At 36.7% G+C, this 26,955-nt stretch overlaps 1 protein-coding gene across 1 annotated transcript in view; it reads right to left on the bottom strand.

Moving 5' to 3' along the window:
• MMP16 (matrix metallopeptidase 16) overlaps nucleotides 1-26,955 on the bottom strand; it is a 309,254-nt gene that overhangs the window by 18,996 nt on the left and 263,303 nt on the right. Inside the window, exon 8 of the mRNA XM_046027856.1 lies at nucleotides 1,339-1,489. Within this exon, the coding sequence (XP_045883812.1) occupies nucleotides 1,339-1,489 (151 nt within the window). The remainder of the gene's footprint in view (nucleotides 1-1,338; nucleotides 1,490-26,955) is intronic.

Raw genomic sequence — 26,955 nt, 5'->3', positions numbered from 1 at the left:
TTTGTTTGATAGACCTTTTTTGTTCTGTGATTTTATAATCAGTTAGCACCTTAGTTTCATGACAGTACATTAAAACATTTTTGTTACAAAAGTATAACCAAATCAAATATATAGAGAACTAGCAACAGAATAAATTGAAAAGTATACATTCTTATCCATGGAGAAAAATTGTAGGAGGTATTTGTTCACAGATAAAGCTCAATATTTGAAATGACTTGCAATTAAAAATTGCAATTTGTGGGGTGCGTGGGTGGCTCAGTGGGTTAAGCCTCTGCCTTCGGCTCAGGTCATGATCTCAGGGTCCTGGGATCGAGCCCCACATTGGGCTCTCTGCTCAGCAGGGAGCCTGCTTCCCCCCACCCCCCGCAATGCCTGCCTCTCTGCCTACTTGTGATCTCTGTCAGTCAAATAAATAACTAAAAAATCTTAAAAAAAATAAAATAAAAATAAAAATAATAAAAACTGCAATTTGTAAAATAAAGTTTATATCCTTACATATTTTTCTCCTAAAGTTGGAGATATTTTATATAGTTATACTATGCCAAGATTATAAGGCAAACTCAATACGAGCTAGATGGGCATTCAAGCCTGTTGTTCATATGTGTGTTTATGTGTATAAGGGTCTGTATTTTTAATTTACTATAAAATGCAGTAAAACACATACTTAAGTTCTTCTATGTACTAATAAAAATTATATTGAGTGTCACATTTGACCCAGATAGTAATAGTGTAATTAAAAATTTATTTTTCAAAAAAAATTATTTTTCATCTCTATTATTTTTTCCAATATTAAATTAATAAAAAACATAGACTTCAAGTTACATTTTATGTATAATTTATATCAAAGGCACACAGGAGTGGAGTTATGTATGCCTAGTAGATGCTATAAGTCATAAGACTAACAGTTCGCTTAATTTTTTCTAATGCCATAAAAGAAATGAAAGGAAAAGAAATGAGAGTTGCAGGGAGTTTACACTTTAAGCTAAGTGATTGTTTGACTAGCTCAAAAACCAACTGTTTGTTGGTACCTAAATAATTAACTTCTTAAGAAACAGAACTCATGACTAAACTAAATTGAAAACATTTACAATTAATAGCATGCAAAATATAAAAATTTGACTTTCAATACATTCAAAGGTCATATTATTTATGTATATTACAGGAAGATTTATCTTGAATATTGTTTAAAAATATGTTAAAATATTTTTGATTTCATTAATTCTTGTCTTTATATTCACACAGATTCTTAATTAACAGTACATGTCTATTATAGAATAGAAATATTAACTTCTCTAAACAATTAGTTAACTATATTCCTCATGTGAAATGTGTACTGACCTGTCCCCCTTGAAGAAATAGGTTTTCCCAACGTCTTCCCACCAAATGGCTGAATCAATACCATGTGGAGGAATTCCACTTCCAAGAGTAATCAGGTCGTGAGGATAACCAGGTTGAAGAGTTGTATCCTTAAACACCCAGTATTTGTTACCTGTATGAAATAAGTGCAAATGCAGAATATAATAATTTAATGTCAGAAATTAGAATATATCTATTAATGCAGTGTATTTAAAGTTATTTTACATAAAATCCATAAAATAGATAGTAGTTACATTTGGAATACGGATGTTGTTGTTGGAAGATTATCTTCAAAAGTTGATAAAATGAGTATCTATTTAGTAATATAATTAGAAATTGTGAATTAATTTAAGAAATAAAAAAGATCTACAACTTGCCATAATACAACAATTCTGAATCAAGAATCAGGATTTTTCCTCTAGGAATTAGTCATGCTATTTTTATTTAAGGTTAAATCATGACTATATTTTGTGTATTCTGTATACCCTCAGATTGCTTTATTGATTATAACCTCTACTCTATTGAAACACATCCTCCAAACTGATCCTTTCCTATTATTATAAACAATCACATGTTCCTTTAATCTTAGTCATCCTCTTTTTTCTTTCTTTTTTTTTTTTTAAGATTTTATTTATTTGACACAGAGAGAGAGAGAGATCACAAGTAGGCAGAGAGGCAGGCAGAGAGAGAGGGGGAAGTAGGCTCCCTGGTGAGTAGAGAGCCCAATGTGGGGCTCGATCCCAGAACCCTGGCATCAAGACCTGAGCTGAAGGCAGACGCTTAACCGACTGAGCCACCCAGGTGCCCCAAGTCATCCTGCTCTGACTCTATGCTCTCTTTTAGTTGTTATACTATACCTGTCTTTAAAGAGTGGTAACCTAGGGGAGGAGAATTTTAACCCTAAACTTTTTTGGAATTGCTAGAGCATGGCGATATTAAAAAGAAGACAAAGTTTAGTCAGTTTTATTTCTATTTTGAAATTACCTACAGACAACACACTTCCTCATGTTTTATGTCTCTGGTAGACTATGTCTACCACTCTCCTCTTTGGTAAGCCTCTCAAGTAGTCTATAACCATTCCTCACGCCACTGAAAGTTGATTCCTCACACCTACTTTCTACTGAAAACTTTTGTTCTTGAATCAGCAATGTCTTTCCAGGAAACAGTTCTCTACACTTAACTATTGACAGAGTTGCCCGCTTAAAGCACTCCTCTCTCTAAGCTGCTAGAAAACCATTTTTGGGGGTAGGGAGTCTTTTCTCCAGCTTCTCCATTCTGGGCTTTTTTCCCCCTCTCATTTGTCTGTCTCCCTTCAACCCCACACTCCAAATCTTCTTCCCCTGGTCCTTCTGTATCTTTCTGCAATTAGTATCTCTTATCACTAACTCCTGGGGTTAACATCTGGTGAAGTAAAACAGTTAATAATCTATTAATATCTGACAAAGTATCCTATGTTCTTTCTAATAGATGTAAACCTTACTTGTTAGAATATTTCAGTACTACCCCTAGATGAGGACTAGGATAGCCTACAGCATTCATGTTACACCTTAAAGAAATTAAAAAAAATAAATAAACCATGCTCCGGCCTAAAACAACACAACACAAAGCAAAAATATCATGTTTTCAGGCTAGATTTAGTTAGGTGTCTCTAGTTTGTAACAGGAGTAAACTTATTTACTTCAAGAGCTTATACTATCATTTAATATCACTTTTTTAAAAAGATTTATTTATTTATTTATTTGATAGAGACCCAGCGAGAGAGGAAACACAAGCAGGGGGAGTGGGAGAGGGAGAAGCAGGCTTCCTACCGAGCAGGGAGTCTGATATAGGGCTCTATCCCTGGACCCAGGAATCATGACCTGAGCCAAAGGCAGGCACCCAACAACTGAGCCACCCAGGCTTTTTTTTTTTTTAAAAAAACAACATTTGTTGAGTCCTTTCAGGGTCCTAATTATCATGTTAGGTACTAAGGACACTAATGGGAACAAGACAGACCTGATTACCATACTGATCCTCCTACATTCTAGTGGCTTGGGCAGATGAAAACCAAATATACAAAAATGTAATTGTAGTAATTGAAAAATGACTGGATGCTACAAAGGAAACACATCAGGGGCTGAGAAAAAAGAAATCCCAAGGGGATAATTCTTTTAAGTAAGGAAATCAGGAAAGCCTCTCTGAAGAAATAAAACTTAAACCAAAATTTAAGGAAAGAAAAGATGATATCTATGCATTGAATGTCAGGAACAGTATCCCAAGCAAAGGAGTTTGGTGTGATTAAAAATGAAAAGATCAGTGGAGTGTAATGTACAAGAAGAGAGTGGTACTGAAAACATATATGGTGGGTTTCAGTCTTATTTTTGAGTGCACTGGGAAACCATCAAAGATACTAAATTATTGGAGGGGTATGATGTGTTTTATATTTACAAAACATGATTTTTTTTTTTGTCTTTTGTGGAAAATGGACTATAAAGAGAAGAATGGAAATGAGAAGACCTGTCAGTTGTCTTTTGCAAGAATTAATTGAATCATTCATCGACAACTTAGTACATTTACTAGGCAATGTTTTAGGCACTGGAGATGTAGCAGTGAATAAAAAGGGTAACATCTCTGCCTCTTGGAGCTTAAATTCTAGTGAAGGGGTTTGGGAAAACTGATCTTAAACAGGGAAACAAAGGTAATTTCAGAGAGAAAATTATTGTAAAGATACAAAAAAATACATTAATGTAAAATTGATGGGATTAGGTCAGGGGGTTACTTGTACTGGACACAGGAAAGATCCCTTTATTCAGATGACATATGAGTTGTAACTTACATAATTCAAAAAGCCAGAACAGTGAATATGGTTTGAAGGGGTAGAAACACCAAGGAAAATGCCCTAATGGGAAGAACCTTGTTAGAGAGGTAGAACACAATGTTGTAGGAATGTGCTAAGGACAGAGGTAAGGATAATGTGGTCTCTGTCAAAATCTAAACTTTATTCTAAGTGAAATAGGAAGCAATTGAATAGTTAAATTTAAAAGTTTTTTGCTAATGGCCTGTAACAAGGTCACAGCAATAGTGGTAGAAGGAAGAAAATGGAGTCATGACACATTTTAGAGATGGCACTGATAGACACTGCTTTCAGGCTGGCTGTGGAGAATTTAAAAAAAGATAGCATCAAGGCTAATCTTCAAGTTCTGACTTTTGTCAACAAGAGAATAATAATTATATAAAATAAGCCAAAGAAGACTGGGGTATATGGGCTGTAAGGGGTTCAAATTGAGAGTTTGAGATGTGAAGTAAGCAACTGGATATATTAGTTTGAAGATAACAGTTTGTAAGTAACAGCATAAATATGGTATTTACTAATTTAGGATTTGAAGAAATTATCCAGGGAAGAATATACAGAGAAGATGAAGAGAAACCAGAATTGGGCTTCTAGAAATATATGACCCTCAAAGAGATCACAAGAGAAGAGGGAAGAGTAGGAAAATGCAAAGGACGCAGAAGAGGCAGGAAGGAAGACTAAGTAAAGTAAAAGAAAACTGGGGCACCTGGGTGGCTCAGTGGGTTAAGCCTCTGCCTTTGGCTCAGGTCATGGTCTCAGGGTCCTGGAATCGAGCCCCACATCAGGCTCTCTGCTCAGCGGGGAGCCTGTTTCCCCCTCTCTCTGCCTGCCTCTCTGTCTACTTGTGATTTCTCTGTCAAATAAATAAATAAATAAATAAATAAATGAAAACCTTAGAAGCCAAAAAGAGAGTGTTCGTAAATGGCTATCTCTAACCCAAATAGCTCTTGGGAGCCAAACAGTATATATAGCTACCTACTGGGATTTTCTACAAAGTTGATCCACAGGTTCAAATTTGAACTAATTGAAGGACCGTTCTTCTTGTTTTCACTATTTAGGTAGGTGGCCTGCTAATTTCTCAGTGCATCACATCTGAAACCTCCCTGTTTATTATGTTTCATATCTGATGGATCATTACATTCAACTGCTTTGATTTCTAAACTTTTCCTTAAACCTCTCTCCTGTAGTCAATTCTTATTGCCACTAACGTAGGTAAACTTCAGCTATCCCTTCTAAAGGTAATTACTTTGTTTACAAGCTCTGAAGTAGGTCCCACTATTCTCCATATCTTCTCTCTATATTACCATCCAAGACTAGAGCCAGTCAAAATCCTGCAGAGTTATGCATCATAGGTTAGGCAGATGAGCAGTGATGAACAGAGCCATTCATTTTTCTTTCTTGGGAATATGAGCCAGGGAATATTGAGAGACATTCCTCCCACTTAGCAGAGGGAAATGCCTATTCATTACATAGTATGAGGCTTGAAGAGTCATGATGGCCATAGGCAAGTGTACACATTATGAGGATGTATAAATTGAGTAAACAGAGAGGGGTATTGAAAGAGAAAAGAGAATGGAGCAGAAGCAAATAACAAAGGTACAAACAGGAGAGAGACCAGGAGGCTTTTTAGAGAAATGGCAAGTGTAGCCAGTTCTTGAATGACTTTCTGTCACATGCCCACCCCTAAACTCAGTTAATCTGGTTGGGTTTATTTTTCTTTTAACTGAGTAAGATTGTTCAGTATTAATTTTTGGCCACCCAAACATCGCACAAGGTATTGTGTGCTTGAGCCCCAAGTCTGTAAGCTAGAGTCCTCAGTCATTCTCTAAATGAGGACAAGATTGCTGTCTTCCATCCCTGTGCCTTAAGAGCAACACTTTTGTTTTCTAGCTTACAGTATTTCAGTAACCTCCTTTCTTATCTCCCTGCCTTCGGTCCCTTTTATCTATCTTCCATAAAGTCATTAAAATGATCTCTCTAAAAGGCATACCTGATAAAGAGAGATAAGAGAGATAAAATCGTCTCTCTTTTGTTTAAAAATTTCAGTGGTTTACCATTGTATTCAGCATAAAACACAAGCTCATCTATATACCATCTCAAGGTTCTTCTCGATATGAGTCTCTTATTTCATCTACATCTTATTTATTTCAATTTCTGGAAAATGGGTTCTCTTTCAGAACTTAGCTTAACATCATTTCCCTGGAAAGCAGTTCCCATATGAATAAGGTGGGCCTCTTACATTGAAAAGTATGTAGTCTTCTCCTTTACCAAATTACTTAGTACACTTTTAGTACTTAGTACTTTAATGGATCACAAGCCTGCCACCTGCTCTAGCCTGTGAGCAACTTGAGGAAAAACATTGTGTCTAACACCTTATATATAATGCCTAGAAAGTAGTAGGTACTTAATAAATGGTTATTAATTCAAAGACCTACATTTAATATTACATGAATAACCAAATAGAAGATCAAAATAAAAATGGAAAGACTACATAAGCAACATTGTAGGTCTTAGTCTTGAATCTTGTGGTAGAGCAGAAAAAAATGAGTCTTCTAACCAGTAACAAGTCAGAAAAAATAAAAGGCATGTCCCAGTATTGTGTTGGAGGGTCACTGAAATAATTATATTTAACTGTGTACTGGGAAATACTACCATAAAAATATATCCCTATCCTGAGCCATTGTTTAATCTGAATATTTTAAAGAAAAAAACACCCCAAGGGCCCAGATCACTTCCTTGCCAGAGTTAGTGAGATAGAAAATCAAGACAGCTCTTTCCCAACTTGCTATTTATTTTAGTCATATCTCTATAGCATTTAAAATAGAGAGTCTTTAAAACAATACAATAAAAAGAAAGTCCTGGGGAGGAGTCAAGATAGTGGAGAAGTAGCAGGCTGAGACTACAACAGGTAGCAGGAGATCAGCTAGATAGCTTATCTAAACATTGCAAACACCTGCAAATCCAACAGGAGATCAAAGAGAAGAAGAACAGCAATTCTAGAAACAGAAAATCAACCACTTTCTGAAAGGTAGGACTGGCGGAGAAGTGAATCTAAAACCACGGGAAGATAGACTGCAGGGGAGGGGCTGGCTCCCGGCAAGTGGTGGAGCAACGGAGCACAAAATCAGGACTTTTAAAAGTCTGTTCCTGAGGGACATTGCTCCAGAGGCTAAACCGGGGTAAAGCCCACACGAGGTCGGCGTGGGCCCAGGTCCCGCAGGGTCACAGAAGGATCGTGGGTGTTGGAGTGTCGCAGAGCTCGCAGGTATTAGAACGGGGAAGCAGGCTACAGAGACAGAGCCAAGGACTGAGCTCTTAGCTCAGGGTTACCTTGAACCGGTCGCAGGCTGGGTGAGCTCGGAGCGCGGCGGGAGGCCGGGGATACGGGATTGATTGGGCGCTGTTCTTGGGGGGCGCACTGAGGAGTGGGGCCCCGGGCTCTCGGCTCCTCTGGGCCTGAGACTGGGAGACCGCCATTTTCATTCCGGTCCTCCAGAACTCTACGGAAAGGTCTCAGGGAACAAAAGCTCCCAAAAGGGAACCGGAGCGGATTCTTAGTCCGGCCCCCGGTAAGGGGGGTGCAATTCCGCCTCGGGAAAAGACACTTGAGAGTCACTACAACAGGCTCCTCCCCCAGAAGATCAACAAAAAATCCAGCCAGGACGAAGTTCATCTACCAAGGAAAGCAGGTTCAATACCTAGGACAGCAGCGGAATTCCAGAGGAGGAGAAAGCAAAGCACGGAACTCATGGCTTTCTCCCCATGATTCTTTAGTCTTGCAGTTAATTTATTTTTTTTTCAATTTTTTTTCTTTTTTTTTCTTCTTCTGCTAAATTTTTAAAAACTTTTACCGTTTTCTTTTTTAACGTTTTTTAACTAGTTTATCTAATATGTATATTTTTTCTTTCTTTTTTATATTTTTCCTTTATTTTTTATTTTTATTTTTTTCTGAACCTCTTTTTATCCCCTTTCTCCCTCTCCCCCCACAATTTGGGGTCTCTTCTGATTTGGTTAAAGCACATTTTTCTGGGGCTTTGCCACCCTGTTAGTATTTTACTTGATCCTTCATATACTCTTATCTGGACAAAATGACAAGGCAGAAAAATTCACCACAACAAAAAGAACAAGAGGCAGTACTGAAGGCTAGGGACCTAATCAATACAGACATTGGTAATTTGTCAGATCTAGAGTTCAGAATGACAATTCTGAAGGTTCTAGCCGGGCTCAAGAAAGGCATGGGAGATATTAGAGAAACCCTCTCTGGAGATATAAAAGCCCTTTCTGGAGAAATAAAAGAACTAAAATCTAACCAAGTTGAAATCAAAGAAGCTATTAATGAGGTGCAATCAAAAATGGAGGCTCTCACTGCTAGGATAAATGAGGCAGAAGAAAGAAATAGTGATATAGAAGACCCAATGACAGAGAATAAAGAAGCTGAGCAAAAGAGGGACAAATAGCTACTGGACCACAAGGGGAGAATTCGAGAGATAAGTGACACCATAAGACGAAACAACATTAGAATAATTGGGATTCCAGAAGAAGAAGAAAGAGAGAGGGGAGCAGAAGGTCTATTGGAGAGAATTATCGGAGAGAATTTTCCTAATATGGCAAAGTGAACACGCATCAAAATCCAGGAGGTGCAGAGAACCCCCCCTCAAAATCAACAAGAATAGGTCCACACCCACTCACCTAACAGTAAAATTGACAAATCGTAGTGACAAAGAGAAAATCCTGAAAGCAGCCCGGGAAAAGAAGTCTGTAACATACAATAGTAAAAATATTAGATTGGCAGCAAAATTATCCACAGAGACCTGACAGGCCAGAAAGAGCTGGCATGATATATTCAGAGCACTAAACGAAAAAAACATGCAGCCAAGAATACTCTATCCAGCTAGGCTATCATTGAAAATAGAAGGAGAGATCAAAAGCTTCCAGGACAAACAAAAACTGAAAGAATTTGCAAACACCAAACCAGTTCTACAGGAAATATTGAAAGGGGTCCTCTAAGCAAAGAGTGAGCCTAAAAGTAGTAGATCAGAAAGGTACAGAGACAATATACAGTAACAGTCACCTTACAGGCAATATAATGGCACTAAATTCATATCTCTCAATAGTTACCCTGAATGTTAATGGGCTAAATGCCCCAATCAAAAGACACAGGGTATCAGAATGGATAAAAAAACAAAACCCATCTATATGTTGCCTACAAGAAACTCATTTTAGATGTGGAGACACCTCCAGATTTAAAGTGAGGGGGTGAAAAACAATTTACCATGCTAATGGGCATCAGAAGAAACCTGGGGTGGCAATCCTTATATCAGATCAATTAGATTTTAGGCCAAAGACTATAATAAGAGAAGAGGAAGGACAGTATATCCTACTCAAAGGGTCTGTCCAACAAGAAGATCTAACAATTTTAAATATCTATGCCCCTAACGTGGGAGCAGCCAACTATATCAACCAATTAATAACAAAATCAAAGAAACACATCAATAATAATACAATAATAGTAGGGGACGTTAACACTCCCCTTACTGAAATGGACAGATCATCCAAGAAAAAGATCAACAAGGAAATAAAGGCCTTAAATAACACACTGGACCAGATGGACATCACAGATGTATTCAGAACATTTCATCCCAAAGCAACAGAATACACATTCTTCTCTAGTGCACATGGAACATTCTCCAGAATAGATCACATCCTGGGTCCTAAATCAGGTCTCAACTGGTATCATAGATTAGGATCATTCCCTGAATATTTTCAGACCACAATGCTCTGAAGCTAGAACTCAATCACAAGAGGAAAGCTGGAAAGAGCCCAAATACATGGAGACTAAACAGCATCCTTCTAAAGAATGAATGGGTCAACCAGGAAATTAAAGAAGAATGAAAAAATTCATGGAAACAAATGATAATGAAAACACAACGATTCAAAATCTGTGGGATGCAACAAAGGCAGTCCTGAGAGGAAAATATATAGCAGTACAAGCCTTTCTCAAGAAACAAGAAAGGTCTCAAGTACACACCCTAACCCTACACGTAAAGGAGCTGGAGAAAGAACAAGAAAGAAACCCTAAACCTGGCAGGAGAAGAGAAATCATAAAGATCAGAGTAGAAATCAATGAAATAGAAACCAAAAAAACAATAGAAAAAATCAACGAAACTAGGAGTTCTTTGAAAGAATTGATAAGATTGATAAACCCCTGGCCTGACTTATCAAAAAGAAAAGAGAAAGGACCCAAATAAATAAAATCATGAACGAAAGAGGAGAGATCACAATTAACACCAAAGAAATACATACAATTATAAGAACATACTATGAGCAACTCTACGCCAACAAATGTGACAATCTGGAAGAAATGGATGTATTCCTAGAGACATATAAACTACTACAACTGAACCAGGAAGAAATAGAAAACCTGAACAGGCCCATAACCAGTAAGGAGATTGAAACAGTCATCAAAAATCTCCAAACAAACAAAAGCCCAGGGCCAGACGGCTTCCCAAGGGAATTCTACCAAACATTTAAAGAAGAACTCATTCCTATTCTCCTGAAACTGTTCCCAAAAATAGAAATGGAAGGAAAACTTCCAAACTCATGGTATGAGGCCAGCATCACCTTGATCCCCAAACCAGACAAGGATCCCACTAAAAAAGAGAACTACAGACCAATATCCTTGATGAACACAGAGGCAAAAATTCTCAACAAAATACTAGCCAATAGGATTCAACAGCACATTAAAAGGATTATTCACCAACACCAAGTGGGATTTATTCCAGGGCTGCAAGGTTGGTTCAACATCCGCAAATCAATCAAAGTGATACAACACATTAATAAAAGAAAGGACAAGAACCATATGATACTCTCAATAGATGTTGAAAAAGCATTTGACAAAGTACAGCATCCCTTCCTGATCAAAACTCTTCAAAGTGTAGAGATAGAGGGCACAAACCTCAATATTATCAAAGCCATCTATGAAAAACCCACCGCAGATATCATTCTCAATTGAGAAAAACTGAAAGCTTTTCCGTTAAGGTCAGGAACACGGCAGGGATGTCCATTATCACCACTGCTATTCAACATAGTACTAGAAGCCTTAGCCTCAGCAATCAGACAACAAAAAGAAATTAAAGGCATCCAAATCGGCAAGGAAGATGTCAAACTATCACTCTTCACAGATGATATGATACTATATGTGGAAAACCCAAAAGACTTCATTCCAAAACTGCTAGAACTTGTACAGGAATTCAGTAAAGTGTCAGGATATAAAATAAATGCACAGAAATCAGTTGCATTTCTGTACACCAACAAGACAGAAGAAAGAGAAATTAAGGAGTCAATCCCACTTACAATTGCACCCAAAACTATAAGATACCTCGGAATAAACCTAACCAAAGAGGTTAAGAATCTATATGCAGAAAACTATAAAGTACTCATGAAAGAAATTGAGGAAGACACAAAGAAATGGAAAAATGTTCCATGCTCCTGGATTGGAAGAATAAATATTGTGAAAATGTCTATGCTACCTAAAGCAATCTACACATTTAATGCAATCCCTATCAAAATACCATCCATTTTTTTCAAAGAAATGGAACAAATAATACTCAAATTTATATGGAACCAGAAAAGACCTCGAATAGCCAAAGGAATATTGATAAGAAAGCCAAAGTTGGTGGCATCACAATTTTGGACTTCAAGCTCTATTACAAAGCTGTCACCATCAAGACAGCATGGTAGGGGCGCCTGGGTGGCTCAGTGGGTTAGAGCCACTGCCTTCAGCTCAGGTCATGATCCCAGGGCCCTGGGATCGAGCCCCGCGTCGGGCTCTCTGCTCATCAGAGAGCCTGCTTCCTCCTCTCTCTCTGCCTGCCTCTCTGCCTACTTGTGGTCTCTGTCTGTCAAATAAATAAATAAAATCTTAAAAAAAAAAAAAAAAGACAGCATGGTAGTGGCACAAAAACAGACACATAGATCAATGGAACAGAATAGAGAGCCCAGAAATAGACCCTCAACTCTATGGTCAACCAATCTTCGACAAAGCAGGAAAGAATGTCCAATGGAAAAAAGACCTCTTCAATAAATGGTGCTGGGAAAATTGGACAGCCACATGCAGAAAAATGAAATTGGACCACTTCCTTATACCACACACGAAAATAGACTCCAAATGGATGAAGGACCTCAATGTGAGAGAGGAATCCAGCAAAATCCTTGAGGAGAATGCAGGCAGCAACCTCTTCGACCTCAGCCGCAGCAACATCTTCCTAGGAACATCGCCAAAGGCAAGGGAAGCAAGGGCAAAAATGAACTATTGGGATTTCATCAAGATCAAAAGCTTTTGCACAGCAAATGAAACAGTTAACAAAACCAAAAGACAACTGACAGAATGGGAGAAGATATTTGCAAATGACAAATCAGATAAAGGGTTAGTGTCCAAAATCTATAAGGAACTTAGCAAACTCAACACCCAAAGAACAAATAATCCAATCAAGAAATGGGCAGAGGACATGAATAGACATTTCTGCAAAGAAGACATCCAGATGGCCAACAGACACATGTAAAAGTGCTCCACGTCACTCGGCATCAGGGAAATACAAATCAAAACCATAGTGAGATATCACCTCACAGCAGTCAGAATGGCTAAAATTAACAAGTCAGGAAATGACAGATGCTGGTGAGGATGCGGAGAAAGGGGAACCCTGCTACACTGTTGGTGGGAATGCAAGCTGGTGCAACCACTCTGGAAAACAGCATGGAGGTTCCTCAAAATGTTGAAAATAGAACTACCCTATGACCCAGCAATTGCACTACTGGGTATTTACCCTAAAGATACAAATGTAGTGATCCGAAGGGGCACGTGCACCCGAATGTTTATAGCAGCAATGTCTACAATAGCCAAACTATGGAAAGAACCTAGATGTCCATCAACAGATGAATGGATAAAGAAGAAGTGGTATATATACACAATGGAATACTATGCAGCCATCAAAAGAAATGAAATCTTGCCATTTGCGACGACGTGGATGAAACTAAGGGTATTATGCTTAGTGAAATAAGTCAATCGGAGAAAGACAACTATCATATGATCTCCCTGATATGAAGACATGGAGATGCAACATGGGGGGTTAGGGGGATAGGAGAAGAATAAATGAAACAAGATGGGATTGGGCGGGAGACAAACCATAAGTGACTCTTAATCTCACAAAAAAACTGAGGGTTGCTTGGGGGAGGAGGGTTGGGAGAGAGGGAGGGGCTTTGGTCATTGGGGAGGGTATGTGCTATGAAGAGTTCTGTGAAGTGTGTAAACCTGGTGATTCACAGACCTGTACCCCTGGAGTTAAAAATACATTATATGTTTATAAAAAAATAAGAGATAAATAAAAAATTTAAAAAAAAAAAGTCCTGTTCTATGCTAACCTCAGCCTTAGTGACTATTGCATTTTTTTCCTTTCATCTCAGTTTTATTTAGGAAAGAATAATACAGTTTCTATGCCTTCCATGCTTGCTATTTAGAGTAAACCTGTTGTCTGCCAAACTCAGTTGGTTATGTCTTCTTTTAAGCAGCAACGTGCTATTATCCTTTATAATACTTCTGTTTGCAGTTCCTTAGCTCTATCCTATCCATGAAAATTTCTTCATACTTTTTTCCAGGCCTTGTACGGTGATATCACTAGGCTCAGAGATACCCAGGATGCCTTGGTGCATGTAGAATGAGAGTATGTTCATAGAACCTGAGTTTATGGGGGCGCCTGGGTGGCTCAGTGGGTTAAGTCTCTGCCTTCGGCTCTGGTCATGATCTCAGGGTCCTGGGATGGAGCCCCGCATCAGCAGGGGCTGCTTCCTCCTCTCTCTCTGGCTGCCTCTCTGCTTACTTGTGATCTGTCTGTCAGATAAGTAAATAAAGTCTTAAAAAAAAAAAGAAAGAAAGAAATATAAAAGAACTTGAGTTTATGTTTCCAGGGTGTCTCAGAAGGGAATAATGTGTGAGAGAAAAAAAAAAAAAAAAAAGAATTACAGTTCTTCCAGGAAATTCTTGTTTAAAAAGAAAAAAGAAAAAAAAACTTAAAAAAAAATGTGTTTCAGAAGTACTTCCCTATACTGTTGCTCAAGAGTTTTCACTCAATAAAAAGGAGAAACAATGAGCCTCTCAACTTTTAATAATCAAGGCCTCTGTATAAAAGATTAGCATTCAATTAGCATTTTTCCCCCCTGTTAGGGAGCATACAGCAGGGGATTTTTCCCCCCCTTTTTAATGCACTTATAGTCCCTTCAAAAAAGAAAGCAAAACAGAAAACTCATCAGCAAACATTTCCTATAGAGTTATACAATGAGATCCCGCAGTTTTACACAAAAAAATTAAGAAAACAACACCTTGCCTGCTGAGTATTTGTGGCTTAGAATTCAAGAATATAACTCAACAATGATTATGAGTTACATGTTTAAATTTCCAGGTGCTTATTAATAAACACCTAATTAATACAATTATACAACTCCCTTTGTACCTTGGTAAGATTTTCACATGAGAAAGTTGAAGTAACTTTGTTTCTCTTGTTAACAGTTTTGATTAAGTATGTGAGATTCATATGCAATTTTTTTTCTTTTAACATTGGAGAGGTAGATTTTTAACTACCTTACCATCAATGGTCTGATTCTCAAGGAAAATATTGCATCTTTGGCATAATGAAGGCATTACTGGATTTCCTATGAGGTTCACACATTCTGGAGCAAGAGGAAAGAACTAGTCCTTACTGACATTGTACTTGGCAGAATGCAGAGGAAAATATCAACAAGTCTGAGTTAAAAGACAGAGAAGCTTTATAAATGAAAAGAATAACCTCAAAGAATGTTTACAGTTGGAGACAACTTAACAGACCATCTATTCCAGTAATTTACCAATGAGATTCATCCATCCATCTATCCATCCATCCAATGTCTGTTTATTAAGAGCCTCTTATAGCCTGTCACTGAGCTAGGAGCTGTAGATACCAATGAAAGAAACACACAGATTCTTACTCTTATAAAGCTGATGGAGCGGCAGAGGAAACAGGCACTAAGCAAATAATCCCTTGAAGAATTCTTAAATTATATGCTTATTCCTACAAGGAAAACTGCATTGTCTAATGACTTTTTTTTTTTTTTTTTGTCTAATGACTTTTTAAAATTTTTATCGAGCTAAGGTTCATACTTCTTTTCTAACACCCTTGAACTGGCTCATTGTTACTAATGGGAAGTGCACTTTATTGTTCACATGTACCAGGTCAGGAAAATGGTTGAGAATCCAGCCCAACACCTTTATTTTACAGGCCAAAAAGGGAAGTGATGACTTAAAAAAGCACACAACCAATTTCTAATATATTTGCAGTACAGTCCAGGTATTTTAATTCAGTGCTCAACTTGCTATTCCAAACTGATTTCTCTCAATAGAACACATTTACACTCTGTCTGACTTTCAGAATTGATGATGATTTTCTGCTTCCTTCCTGCTTTATCAGGTAATCATTCCATATTTATTATTGGAAGTGTTTATTAATTAATCCACCATATTCTTCTCATGGCTTGTTCATTGCATCCTCAGTAATCAGATATCCTTTATAATTTATTTATTTATTTATTTATTTAAAGATTTTATTTGTTTATTTGACAGACAGAGATTACAAGTAGGCAGAGAGGCAGGCAGAGAGAGGAGGAAGCAGGTTCCCCACAGAGCGGAGAGCCCGATGCGGGGCTCGATCCCAGGACTCTGAGATCATGACCTGAGCTGAAGGCAGAGGCTTTAACCCACTGAGCCACGCAGGTGCCCCTATCCTTTATAATTTATTAACTAAAAAAATGTTTTAGTTATATTTTTTGTCTTATAGAGGCCACAAAACTCTATTTACACATTTATATTTTGTATCTTCTATTAAAACACTGGCTAGTAAACTAGGGCCACCAGCTGTTGCCTGTTTTTGTAAATAAAATTTTATCAGAATGCAGTCACATCTATTTATTACATATGGTCTAGTCTGCTTTCATCCTACAATGGCAGAGTTTAGTAGTTAGGATTGAAAACCACATGATCCACAAAGCCAAACATATTTGCTATGTGTCCTTTTACATTCAAGATTAGAACATTAGTTCCTTAAAGGCTAGGTTTTTGTCATATAAAAAAGAAGGCTGCATTTAGATTACTTAACAATTATTGTTTATTGGGCTAATTATTATTCAACATTGACATATTCTTAAAGAACAGTTCAGGGATTTAAAAAAAAGTAATAAAGAGTTAATATTTTCTGTATTAGAATCTCTGATTTAGTGGACCGTTCAATAGCTTTGAAAGCAGATGGAACTAAGGGGTGACAGCTCTGCCAATTATTAGCTGTGGCAAGTAACTAAATCTGAATCTTCCTTTCCTATTTTGTACATTAGATACTAACACTTTTCATTTAGAGACCTGGAAATAATGAGATATCAAGTGTATAATATATTCATACTATACTCAGATAGTGGTATCCAATACATGGTATTTATTATTTTTATATAATGGAATATTCCACTGTTCAAATTTGCTTGATACCAATTCAAATAAATAATATCAATAATAAGTGATTAAGTACACTTATCAATATCAAGTAATATCAATAATAAGTGATCTACATTAAAGTCAATTATTTGAATTAAGTGCTAATTTCCATATTGTTTATAGGCTGGTTACTCAAGAAATTTGAACAAATGCCCAACTATGGGGATCGTACAGCTTTTTATTACCAGCATTTATTTTGCCAGGTTCTATTACATCATTTAGTGAGCAGAGAGTTTTGAATATTTCCACAAATGTTGCAGCCATTAACTTGGCAGCTTATTAGACTTCTCTTCAAGAAAGAACTGGCCTATTAATCAACTGAATGTCTTTGGATCTGATAATTGGGCCAAGAAGTCAGCTAAGTGCTTTGGGATGGGCCAAAGCCATGATCTTTTTGGGCATCGTCCAGCCAATGACTGAGCATGGCACATCCTAAATCCTGGCCATTTTTCTGCCCTACCTTGTACCCGTCCCTCAGAATAATATACTAAACTATAACTTCAACTAATGAGGAGTTGTACTGGTCATGCAAGCATGCTTAAAGATGACCTTGAGAAAAACATCTACTAGCAGAGGCCTCTGATGGAGGGGATGATACACGCCCTTGAAGCGAAACAGCTAGGAACACCTGGCCGGCTCACGGTGGAACATCGCCCTGCTTCCCTTTTTGTCTCCCCTACCTCAGAGAAAGCTACCCGCTAAGGTAAACCATTTAAGTGTGTTTGCACAACTACGAATACCATGCTGCTGGACCAGACATACCCTACTCCTCTTGTTTACTTCGTTTACCTCTAAAATTGTGACCAACATATGACTCACATTCCTCCTTGTTGACCTACTTGACATATGGCTAATATATAACCTTCTTCTCCTTTGTTTTCTTGTATCTACTAAATACTGGATTGAGGAGTTGTTTCGCGCGACAGTCCTTCCAGCTGTGGTCCCCTGCTCCCATTCTCTTACAGCTGACTTGTTTGTGCCTCATTCTTCTCCCGTGTGCCGGTAGGAAAGCCGCACTACAGGAGACTCCTCTAACAGGCAGTCTTTGCTCTTGAACTCTTTTTGGGTTTGCCAAGACACTGTCACATCTACAGCATAGTCCAAGGCTTTCCAGGCCAGTCTTGCCTTTTCTCTCTTTGCTTTTTAGAGGCTTACTTCTCTCCTCATAACTTTATTTCAGTGTTTGCTTCCCAGGAAACTCAAACCTAACACAGTAAATAAAATGATATGATAAAAGTTTTTGAAAATGAGAAAAAAATTAGACACAAGATTTACTGATGGGAAAATACTGTAGTTTAAAATGTGATGCTACAGTGAGTGCTGTGAAGTGTGTAAACCTGGTGATTCACAGACCTGTACCCCTGGGGCTAATAATACATTATATGTTTATAAAAAAATAAAAAATAAATAAAAATAAATAAAATGTGAATAAAAACAGACATAGTAAAAACATGGAATTTTTGAATTGTTATAAATAAGTTGAGGTAAATGATCAAGGAAGATTTTCAAATAATGTTTGGTCCCTTGGTTTAGATGATTACTTCATGCCAATATATAATATAAACACTAATATTAAAATTCTCTGAATATTTATAATTCAAGAAAATAGCACAGTTCACATGTTACGAATCTATTTTTGTGTGTATCAAGGGCACTGAATGTAGATTCCTTAATCTAGTGTAGCTCTTTAGGAATAAATTTTCCATTACCTCCTATAGGGTAATAAGTAATCACTGCATTCATTTATTTATTCTTCTTATTCCTAAACTTTATTACCCTGCTCCTTAACATCCTAGATATTTTGCTTCCAATTCCATAAACTATTTTTGTCTCTTGAAACAAAACTGTCAAACAGGATAAGTACCACTTAAAGTTATTAAATGATAGAAACAATATAAATTTTGAGACCTTTTGACTACTTGACTTTGTTACTGATTTTGACAACACTAGAAAGTTCATTTTAAAAATTATTTTCAGTTCTTGAGAGAATTGCAACAACTCAATTTTCAATATTGATTTTTGATATTATTATCTCATAACCATTCAGCCTGAACATGGCTAGTAATTGAGAATATAAACATCTGGGTTGATTGTGCTTATAAAATGTCACTCTATTATATTTGATTTACCTGAGTGATGTTAAGATATCTGACTAGCTAAAATTGTATGGCTTCTTTACAGACTTCACACTCAAATATAAGCAGCTACACTGAGAGGAACCTTGATTAGTAAAAGGAGATTATTATATACTTGCTTCTTAAAAACAATACACACACATATACATATGTGAGGCAGAATGAAAAAATTCCTTAAAATATTTATCCACTTACTTACACTTTTATTACACAAAAATTTGAAGGCTCTTAAAGGAAAAATATGTGGTAACATAGTACAACATAACTAAAAATTAGACAAAAAATAAGAGTAGGGAAATTAGAATAGAGTAAAAATAACATAGATAAGCAATATAAAATAAAAATGATGAAATTATTTCAAGTGCAAGCATCAGCCTATATTTTATAGTCATTCCAATGTAAATACTTATTAGAAAATACATTTACAATCATTATAAGCAGTAAATTCTAAGATTAAATTGAAATTATGCTTTAAATATATTTTCAGTAAATAGATTATATTAAGATATAGTTAGTTTCTCATACTACTATTCTCAATGATACTAGAAATGTAGCCAAGAAGAGAGGCTGCTGGTAATGAGACATCTCTGCTATATGGGGACCCTCTGCTTAATTATCACAGAGCTCAAATAAGGGCCTGAAACCAGCACAGTGTTAATTTGGATGCTCATAATTAACATGTTGTAGAATAATGCAGAAGTAAAATTTTACTACCCACAGTCACCAGTATATTAAATTTATGATATATTTACTTAAACTGTTCCAACATAAACTGATGTTCTTAGTAAAGCTGTTTTTTAGTAAAGCTGTACTGTCATACCACTAACATGCAATAAATAGCACCTATTTCGGTATAGACTATAAGTTTTCACATATGTATGTGTTTGTCAAAATATCAATATATCAAAATAACAAACATATGCATCACCCTAAAAGTTTTCTCATGCTCCTTTGTGTTCCCTCCTGCTCAATTCTCACTTGGCTTCAGGCAACTTTCTGTCACTATACATCAGTTTGCATTTCCTAGAGTTTAATATGAATACTATTTTTTGTCTGAATTCTTTTACTGAGCATAATTACTTTGAGGTTCATCCATATTGTAGTGTAAATTAGTAATTCATCCTTTTTATTGCTAAGTAGCGTTTCATTATATGGATATAATGATCCATTCACCAGTTGAGGATATTAGAATTACTTCTGATTTGGGATGATTACAGATACATCTGTTTGGAGTATTTCTGTAGACGTCTTTGGACAAACCTTCTCATTTGTCTTGGGAAAATACCTTCGAGTGCAATGGCTGCATCATCCAGTAACTGTGTATTCAACTTTCAAAGGAATTGTCAACACTTTGCATGATCACTGTTTTTAATTTTAGCCATTCTATTAAGTATGCAGTAGTTTTTATTGTGTGTGTGTGTGTGATGTGTGTGTGAGTGTTTTAAGATTTTATTTATTTGAGAGAAAGAGAGCGTGCAAGTGGGGTTGGGGTAGGGAGAGGGAGATAATCTCAAGTAGATGCCACACGGAGTGAAGAGCTCCATGTGGGCTCGATCTCACAACCCTGAGATCATGACCTGAGCCAAAACCAAGAGCCGGACCCTTAACTGACTGAACTACCCAGCTGCCCCCTCATGGTGGTTTTAATTTACATTTCCCTAATGATTAATACTGGTAAGCATCTTTTTGTGTGGTTATTTAGTATCTATATATCAACCCTGGTAAAGTTGCTGTTTAAATCCTTTGCTCATTTTTATTGAGTTGCTTCTTTTCTTTTTTGATTTTGAGAATTCTTTATTTCTTCTGGATACAAACCGTCCATCATATATATGGTTTGCATATACCTGGTGTATGGCATATCTTTTTATTAAAAGTATCTTTGAAGAGCAGACATTTTTAACTTTGGTAAAGTTCAATTCATCAATTTTTTTTATGGATTGTGATTCTGAAATCAAACATAAGAAATTTTGCCTAAATCAAAGTCACATATACTTGCCTCCTATTTTTTTTTCTAGTTGTTTTATAGTTAAAACTCCTACTTAGGTTAGGACGATTTAATTTTTGCATATGGCACAAAGTTTGGATTAGAATTTTTTTATATTTGCATATGGATATACCATGGTTTCAGCATCATTTGTTGAAAAGATTATCTTTTCTCACTGAATTTCCTTTGTACCTTTATCAGAATTATTTTTCCATCTGTTTTTTAGCCTGTTTCTTGAGTCTGCATTCTGTTACAATGATTTTTGTTAATCTTTACAACAATGCCACATAGTCTTCATTACTGAGCTTTAAAATAAGACTTAAAGTCAATTAGTGTTTTAGAAATGGTTTTGTCTATACTAGATCTTTTCCATTGCACACAAATTTTATAATCAGCATGATTAAATTACTACAAAAAGACTTGTGGGGATGTGATTGGTATTGCACTTAATGTACAGACAAATTTGGTGAGTGTTATAATAATACTGAGTTTTCCAAACCACTAATAAGACATATTTGTTCATTTATTTGTCTTCTTCAGTTCATTAAGCAAAAGTTTGTGTTTTCAGTGTAGAGGTCATTCATATACCTTTTGGAGTGATCCCTAAGTATTTAATATTTTTGATGCTACTGTAATTTTTAAAAATTTTCAATTCTTGACTATTCTTTGCTACTATGTTATGGGAGACAATTCTCCATAAAGTCACTTGATTTTCAGCATGCCTGATGAACAGAGGCAACCGCTGCCTTTGTTTTGTACTACATTTTGAAATATATTTATATAGCAATAGTCGGGTTATAGAGTATGTCTCCTCCACAGCTAAGGAAAAAGATGTGCTTATTGTCCAGTATAATAAGGAAAACATCTCCCTTTGGGATAAAATTTAAACAAGCTGGGCACCTGGCTGGCTCAGTAGGTTAAGCAGCTGCCTTCAGCTCAGGTCATGATCCCAGGGTCCTGAGATCGAGCCCCACATCGGGCTCCCTGCTCCACGGGAAGCCTGCTTCTCCCTGTCGCTGCCTGATGCTCCACCTGCTTTCTCTCTGTCAAATAAATAAATAACATCTTAAAAAAAAATTAAACAGGGGCGCCTGGGTGGCTCAGTGGTTTAGGCCACTGCCTTCGGCTCAGGTCATGATCTCAGGGTCCTGGGATCGAGTCCCGCATCGGGCTCTCTGCTCGGCAGGGAGCCTGCTTCCCTCTCACTCTCTCTGCTTGCCTCTCTGCCTACTTGTGATCTCTCTCTGTCAAATAAATAAATAAAATCTTTAAAAAAAAAATTAAACAAACTCACTGCTCATTATGAAATATTTGGGTTCTCTAAGCTTGTGGTTCCTCTCCTGCAATGCAACTGATTACATGTACAGGACTCACCTGGACCTCTTCACATTACCCTTTGAGAATCAGGGGCTCAGGGGACTCATACAAATGGCTATACTCTAGCTACTGCCTTTGTCTCTGTCTTCTTCTCTGACTTGGAAATCTTGTGTTTCTGCCAGCATCCATGAAAGTGAGGCAGGCTAACATGTTATCTTACAAACAGGGTAAAATCTCAGACCGTTCTCAGTTTTTGAAAATATAGAGAAATACAATTACTTTTTGCATAATGGTCTTACATCCTGCAACCTTGCTAAATTCCTTTGTTCATTAGAAATAATGCATTGACTGCATCTAATTTTCAACATGGACAGTCGTATTATCTGTGAATATAGTTTTATTTATTGTATATATTACCTCATCATGTTACATAAAATATCCAGTACAATAACAAATAAAATTGATATGTGACATCTTGTCTGTCCCCAAGCTTATGGAAGAGGTCCCATGCTGTGAATTTGACCTCATTGGGTGAATATTTTTGTATCCTTAGAAATATTCTTGAGCTTTGTCCTAGGACTGATACTTGGAAACAATTTGATTGCTTCAGGTCTTTGAAGATTTTTTTTTTTAGGTAGGAGTGGAACATTCTAGATAATCACTCCCACTACTTAAGTAAGACCCTTTTTGGTGTTCTATCCAAGGGCCATGGAGAGATAGCAGGTAGAAATAAGTACTGTTACTGCTGTGTGTCAGGAACTGTTCTATTTCATCTTATTAAGTGATTCTTACTCTATACATCAGTAGTTTCCCTACATACATATGTTGACGAATTCCTCCTCCCATACTTTAGGGGATTCCTCTGCTAATTTCTGTGTCTGCACTGTGCAGCTCTCTTCTCTGCATTGTTTTTTGTTCCGTGCACTGCAGCCACCTTGTTATCCCTTGACTCTCAGTTTTGTTTCTCGCAACTGAGACAGTCTTCTGAACACCACCTGGATTCTCCTATCTTCATCCATAGTCTGGAAAGTCTCCCAAAACAGGAAACTGGGACAATTTCCAGGCTCATTTCACTTTGTTTCCTGACTCTCAGGTTTACTACCCTTTGTTTCTTGCTGTCCACTGTCATGAAAATCATGGTTTTATATACTTTCTCCAATTGTTGGTAGATTTAGGTGGGAGGATAAATTTGATCCCTATTATTACATCTTGGCTGGAAGTAGAGGACACATCAATATATTTTGATATACTATATTTTAACATACTGAAAAGCAATAAGATTCTGTTAAGAGTGTAGAACTGATCACAATTATAGACGACAAGTTGCTTATGTTTTAATAATTTATGTATTGACTACTCCCACTCCATATGACATATATGTACACATATAACTTCACCTAAACTTTTAAAAATTGTATAAATTATACCAAAATATTAACTTTTATCAGATCTGTGGCTTTCCATTTTTCTTAAGATATTTATAAAGATTCATTTGAATATAACATATTATGCCTATTTTTATATTACTAAGATAGTATTTAAACTTTATAATAGAACACTCATTTTTACTTATATTGAAATCCATACCCTCAGATTTTTAGGGAAGATGAAAATAAGGCTAACACTGAATACATTTAGGAAATGCATGATTAAATAAGTTTATATCCCAACACGGACTTTAGTTCAACAGGATGAATAAAAGGCAAAGCTACTTAAGTAAGTACTATTGCATAGTATAGATTAGAAGAAGAGAAGAAACATAAAGGAAAAGAAGGGAAAGACAGAAAGAAATTGAAGGTAAATAAGGCCAAGCGAAAAGCAACCTAAAGGAGAGTAATGTTTAAGCCCGTTAGTAGCAGAGGTCCAGTATGGCCAGGACAGGCTGAGACTAACTTTGATAGGGCTGTGAATATGGATAAAAATCAGAGCTGGAACTTTATTCTTTATTCATTCAGTAAATCTTTGTTTAATGTTTACTATATTGCAGGTATTATTTAAAACAGAGGGCAGCAAACTATGACCGATACCTATTTTGTACAGCCTATGATCTAAGAAGAATTCTTACATTTTTAAAGGTTAAAAAAAAAAAAGATATGTAATAGAGATGGTATGCGCTGCAAAGCTTAAAATATTTGCTATTTAGTCATTACTGAAAAAGTCTGTCAAACCCTGGTTAAAGATATGGGGAATACAACAGTATAAAAGAAAAAGAACAAAGAAGAGAAGCCCTTGCACTTACAGGGCTGATATTCTAGTAAGAGGAATAAAAATAATAAGAGGAATAAAATAATAATAATAAGAGGAATAATAAGTGAAATATATAGTTTTGAGATGGTATGTAGATAATTAGAATAGGAAGGGGCAATTGGACTGCTAGAGATGTGGCTTAGACTGTCTTATGGCCCATAGAGCAAATGAGGGGATAGTCTTAGGATGAGGAATGATTTGATTCCTCAAAAACGCTGTACTTTTGAGGTGAGAAAGGTCATAAATAGATGGTGGCAAGCTGAGATGGTCATTTGCATTGTGATTGTTGTGGTGGGGGTAGCAAAGGTATATAAAGTCCAGCATTCTGAAGCTCTTAACTCTACTGCCAGTGGTAAGATGGATACTAAGGAAGGGGTGGTCTTATTGGGTTACCCAGCTTCTGGCTCCCTCTAGAGAAGCAAAGATATGTGGAACAGGGGATCTGCATATTCACAGCTGGATTTGGAGAAGGTTTACTTGAAAGAACTGTGGAGAGAAAAGTGGAGAAAGGTCCTTGGAATGACAAGAGTTCTAAGATCAGGCATTTCCTGATACTGGCAGTATATCAGAAGAGACCACTGACAAGCACAGCGTTCCAGGATTTGAATAAATATGTGGCAAGAAACAAAGTTATTCCTATTGCTAGCATCATAACATAAGAAACACCATACAGAGTCAAATCATATTCACCCATATTGTTTTTATTAAAATGTTTGTTAAGCACCTACTATGCACTAGCACAGTTCTAAGAACTGAAAATACAGTAGTGTGCAAGAAAATATGGATAAATCTCATGAAATTTACATTTGAATGCTGTAGGTAAGTTCAGATTTTCCCATGTGCTGTGCTGGAAGTTATGGTTTCCATGTGCAAGTTGGAAGGTGCTACTTTAAAGAGGAGGGACAGAGGGACATTCTGAGGTGGTACCTTTTCCGCTGGCTGTTGAAAAATCAAAAGGAGCTTGCCCATTCCACGAGTGAATGGGTGAGAAGAAGCAAAATGAATAAAAGTAAGAAGTCCCTAAGGCAGTAAAGAGCTGTCAGAACACTGATTTATGACTATGGCAGTTTCTGCTTAGGCAGTTTTGTCAGAGAACACTAAGGATCCTATGGAGACAATGCCTCCTGGGATGGCCTTCAAGCTGAAAGCGACCTTGGGCTTATTCTTGTTTATTCTTCCTTTGTTTCTGTTGCTGCTGTTCACAGGACCAACGAAGAGTGTAGGGGAGGGTAATTTCCTTCCAAATATCATGCGCCTAAGATTCAGAACCTTTACATGGTGTCTTTTCTTTATCCACAGTGGTACAATGTATGTCCACTTCACTTATATGCTTATTTTAGATAGCAGGAGGGCAGTAAATTACCAATAACCATACTAGTAATAGCAGTAGCTGAGATTTATTGAAAACTTGTATGTGCCAAACACCTCACATGTAGTAATTTATTTAGTCCTCAAGCTAATCCTGAGATAGGGAGTAATACTAACCCCATTCTTCCAGATGGAGAAACTGAGACAAAGAGAATTAAATGATTTGCCTGGTTCATACAGCTATTAAGTGTTCAAAACTGGCAGTATGATGGCAGAATCCTCAGGTGCTTAAAACTAATGTACTATACCCCTTCTTTCCTCCAGAAACAATTTGCAAAGAGAAAATAAATCCCAGGTATACACTTTCATTTTATATGGATAGTTTGTATCTCACCTAAAATATTACAAGTGTTTCTTATACTCTACATTTTCATTATCCTCATCATTACTACAAATTCATTTAGTTTGAAGTTGGGAACAATTGCTTTTTTGAGGTGTTAAGATCCCCTTTTTCTTTCCTTCTATGTCCATGCCTGTTTAAACTTCTTTTCAGCTCTTTAGGCTCTTGGCTAATACATTCATTCAGTCAGTCACTCATTCAGTCAATCAATCCACTGATATGTTCTGCACTCTAGTTCTCCTCAGTTTTAGCTCAAATATTTTTGTTTGTTTCAAGCTTTTATTTAAATCCTAGTTAGTTAATATATGGTGTAATATTAGTTTCAGGAGTAAAATTTAGTGATTCATCACTTACATGTAACACCCAGAGTTCATCACAAGTTCTCTCCTTAATGCCCATCACCCATTTAGCCCATTCCCTCCCTCCCTCCCTCCATCAACCCTCAGTTACAAGTCAATCCCTGGTTTAAGATATGGGAAATATAACAGCTTTTCCTCTCGCCCCCTTCTTCCCCTATATTTATGTTTTGTGTCTTAAATTTGTTTTTATAGGATGGACTTATTTCACTTAGCATAATACATTCTAGCTCCATCTACATCATTGCAAATGGCAAGATGCAGTCAGTATTTTTGTATCCTTGGGTAAATACCTTTGGGTAAATACCAATTGCTGGGTTGGAGGAGAGTTCTATCATACCTTTTCCTCACAATTCCGTCACTCTTCCAACTCAATCTCTTTCTTTTCCCCCCACAGGTTTATGACTCACTGTTTAGAAGCAAATTTTAAGGATGGAATACCAGGCACTTGACTAAGTTC

Source organism: Meles meles, chromosome 1 (assembly GCF_922984935.1).
Source record: "Meles meles chromosome 1, mMelMel3.1 paternal haplotype, whole genome shotgun sequence".
Taxonomy (NCBI): Eukaryota; Metazoa; Chordata; class Mammalia; order Carnivora; family Mustelidae; genus Meles; species Meles meles.
The sequence above is the reverse complement of the archived record's forward strand: the minus strand, read 5'-3'. Positions and strand labels throughout refer to the sequence as shown.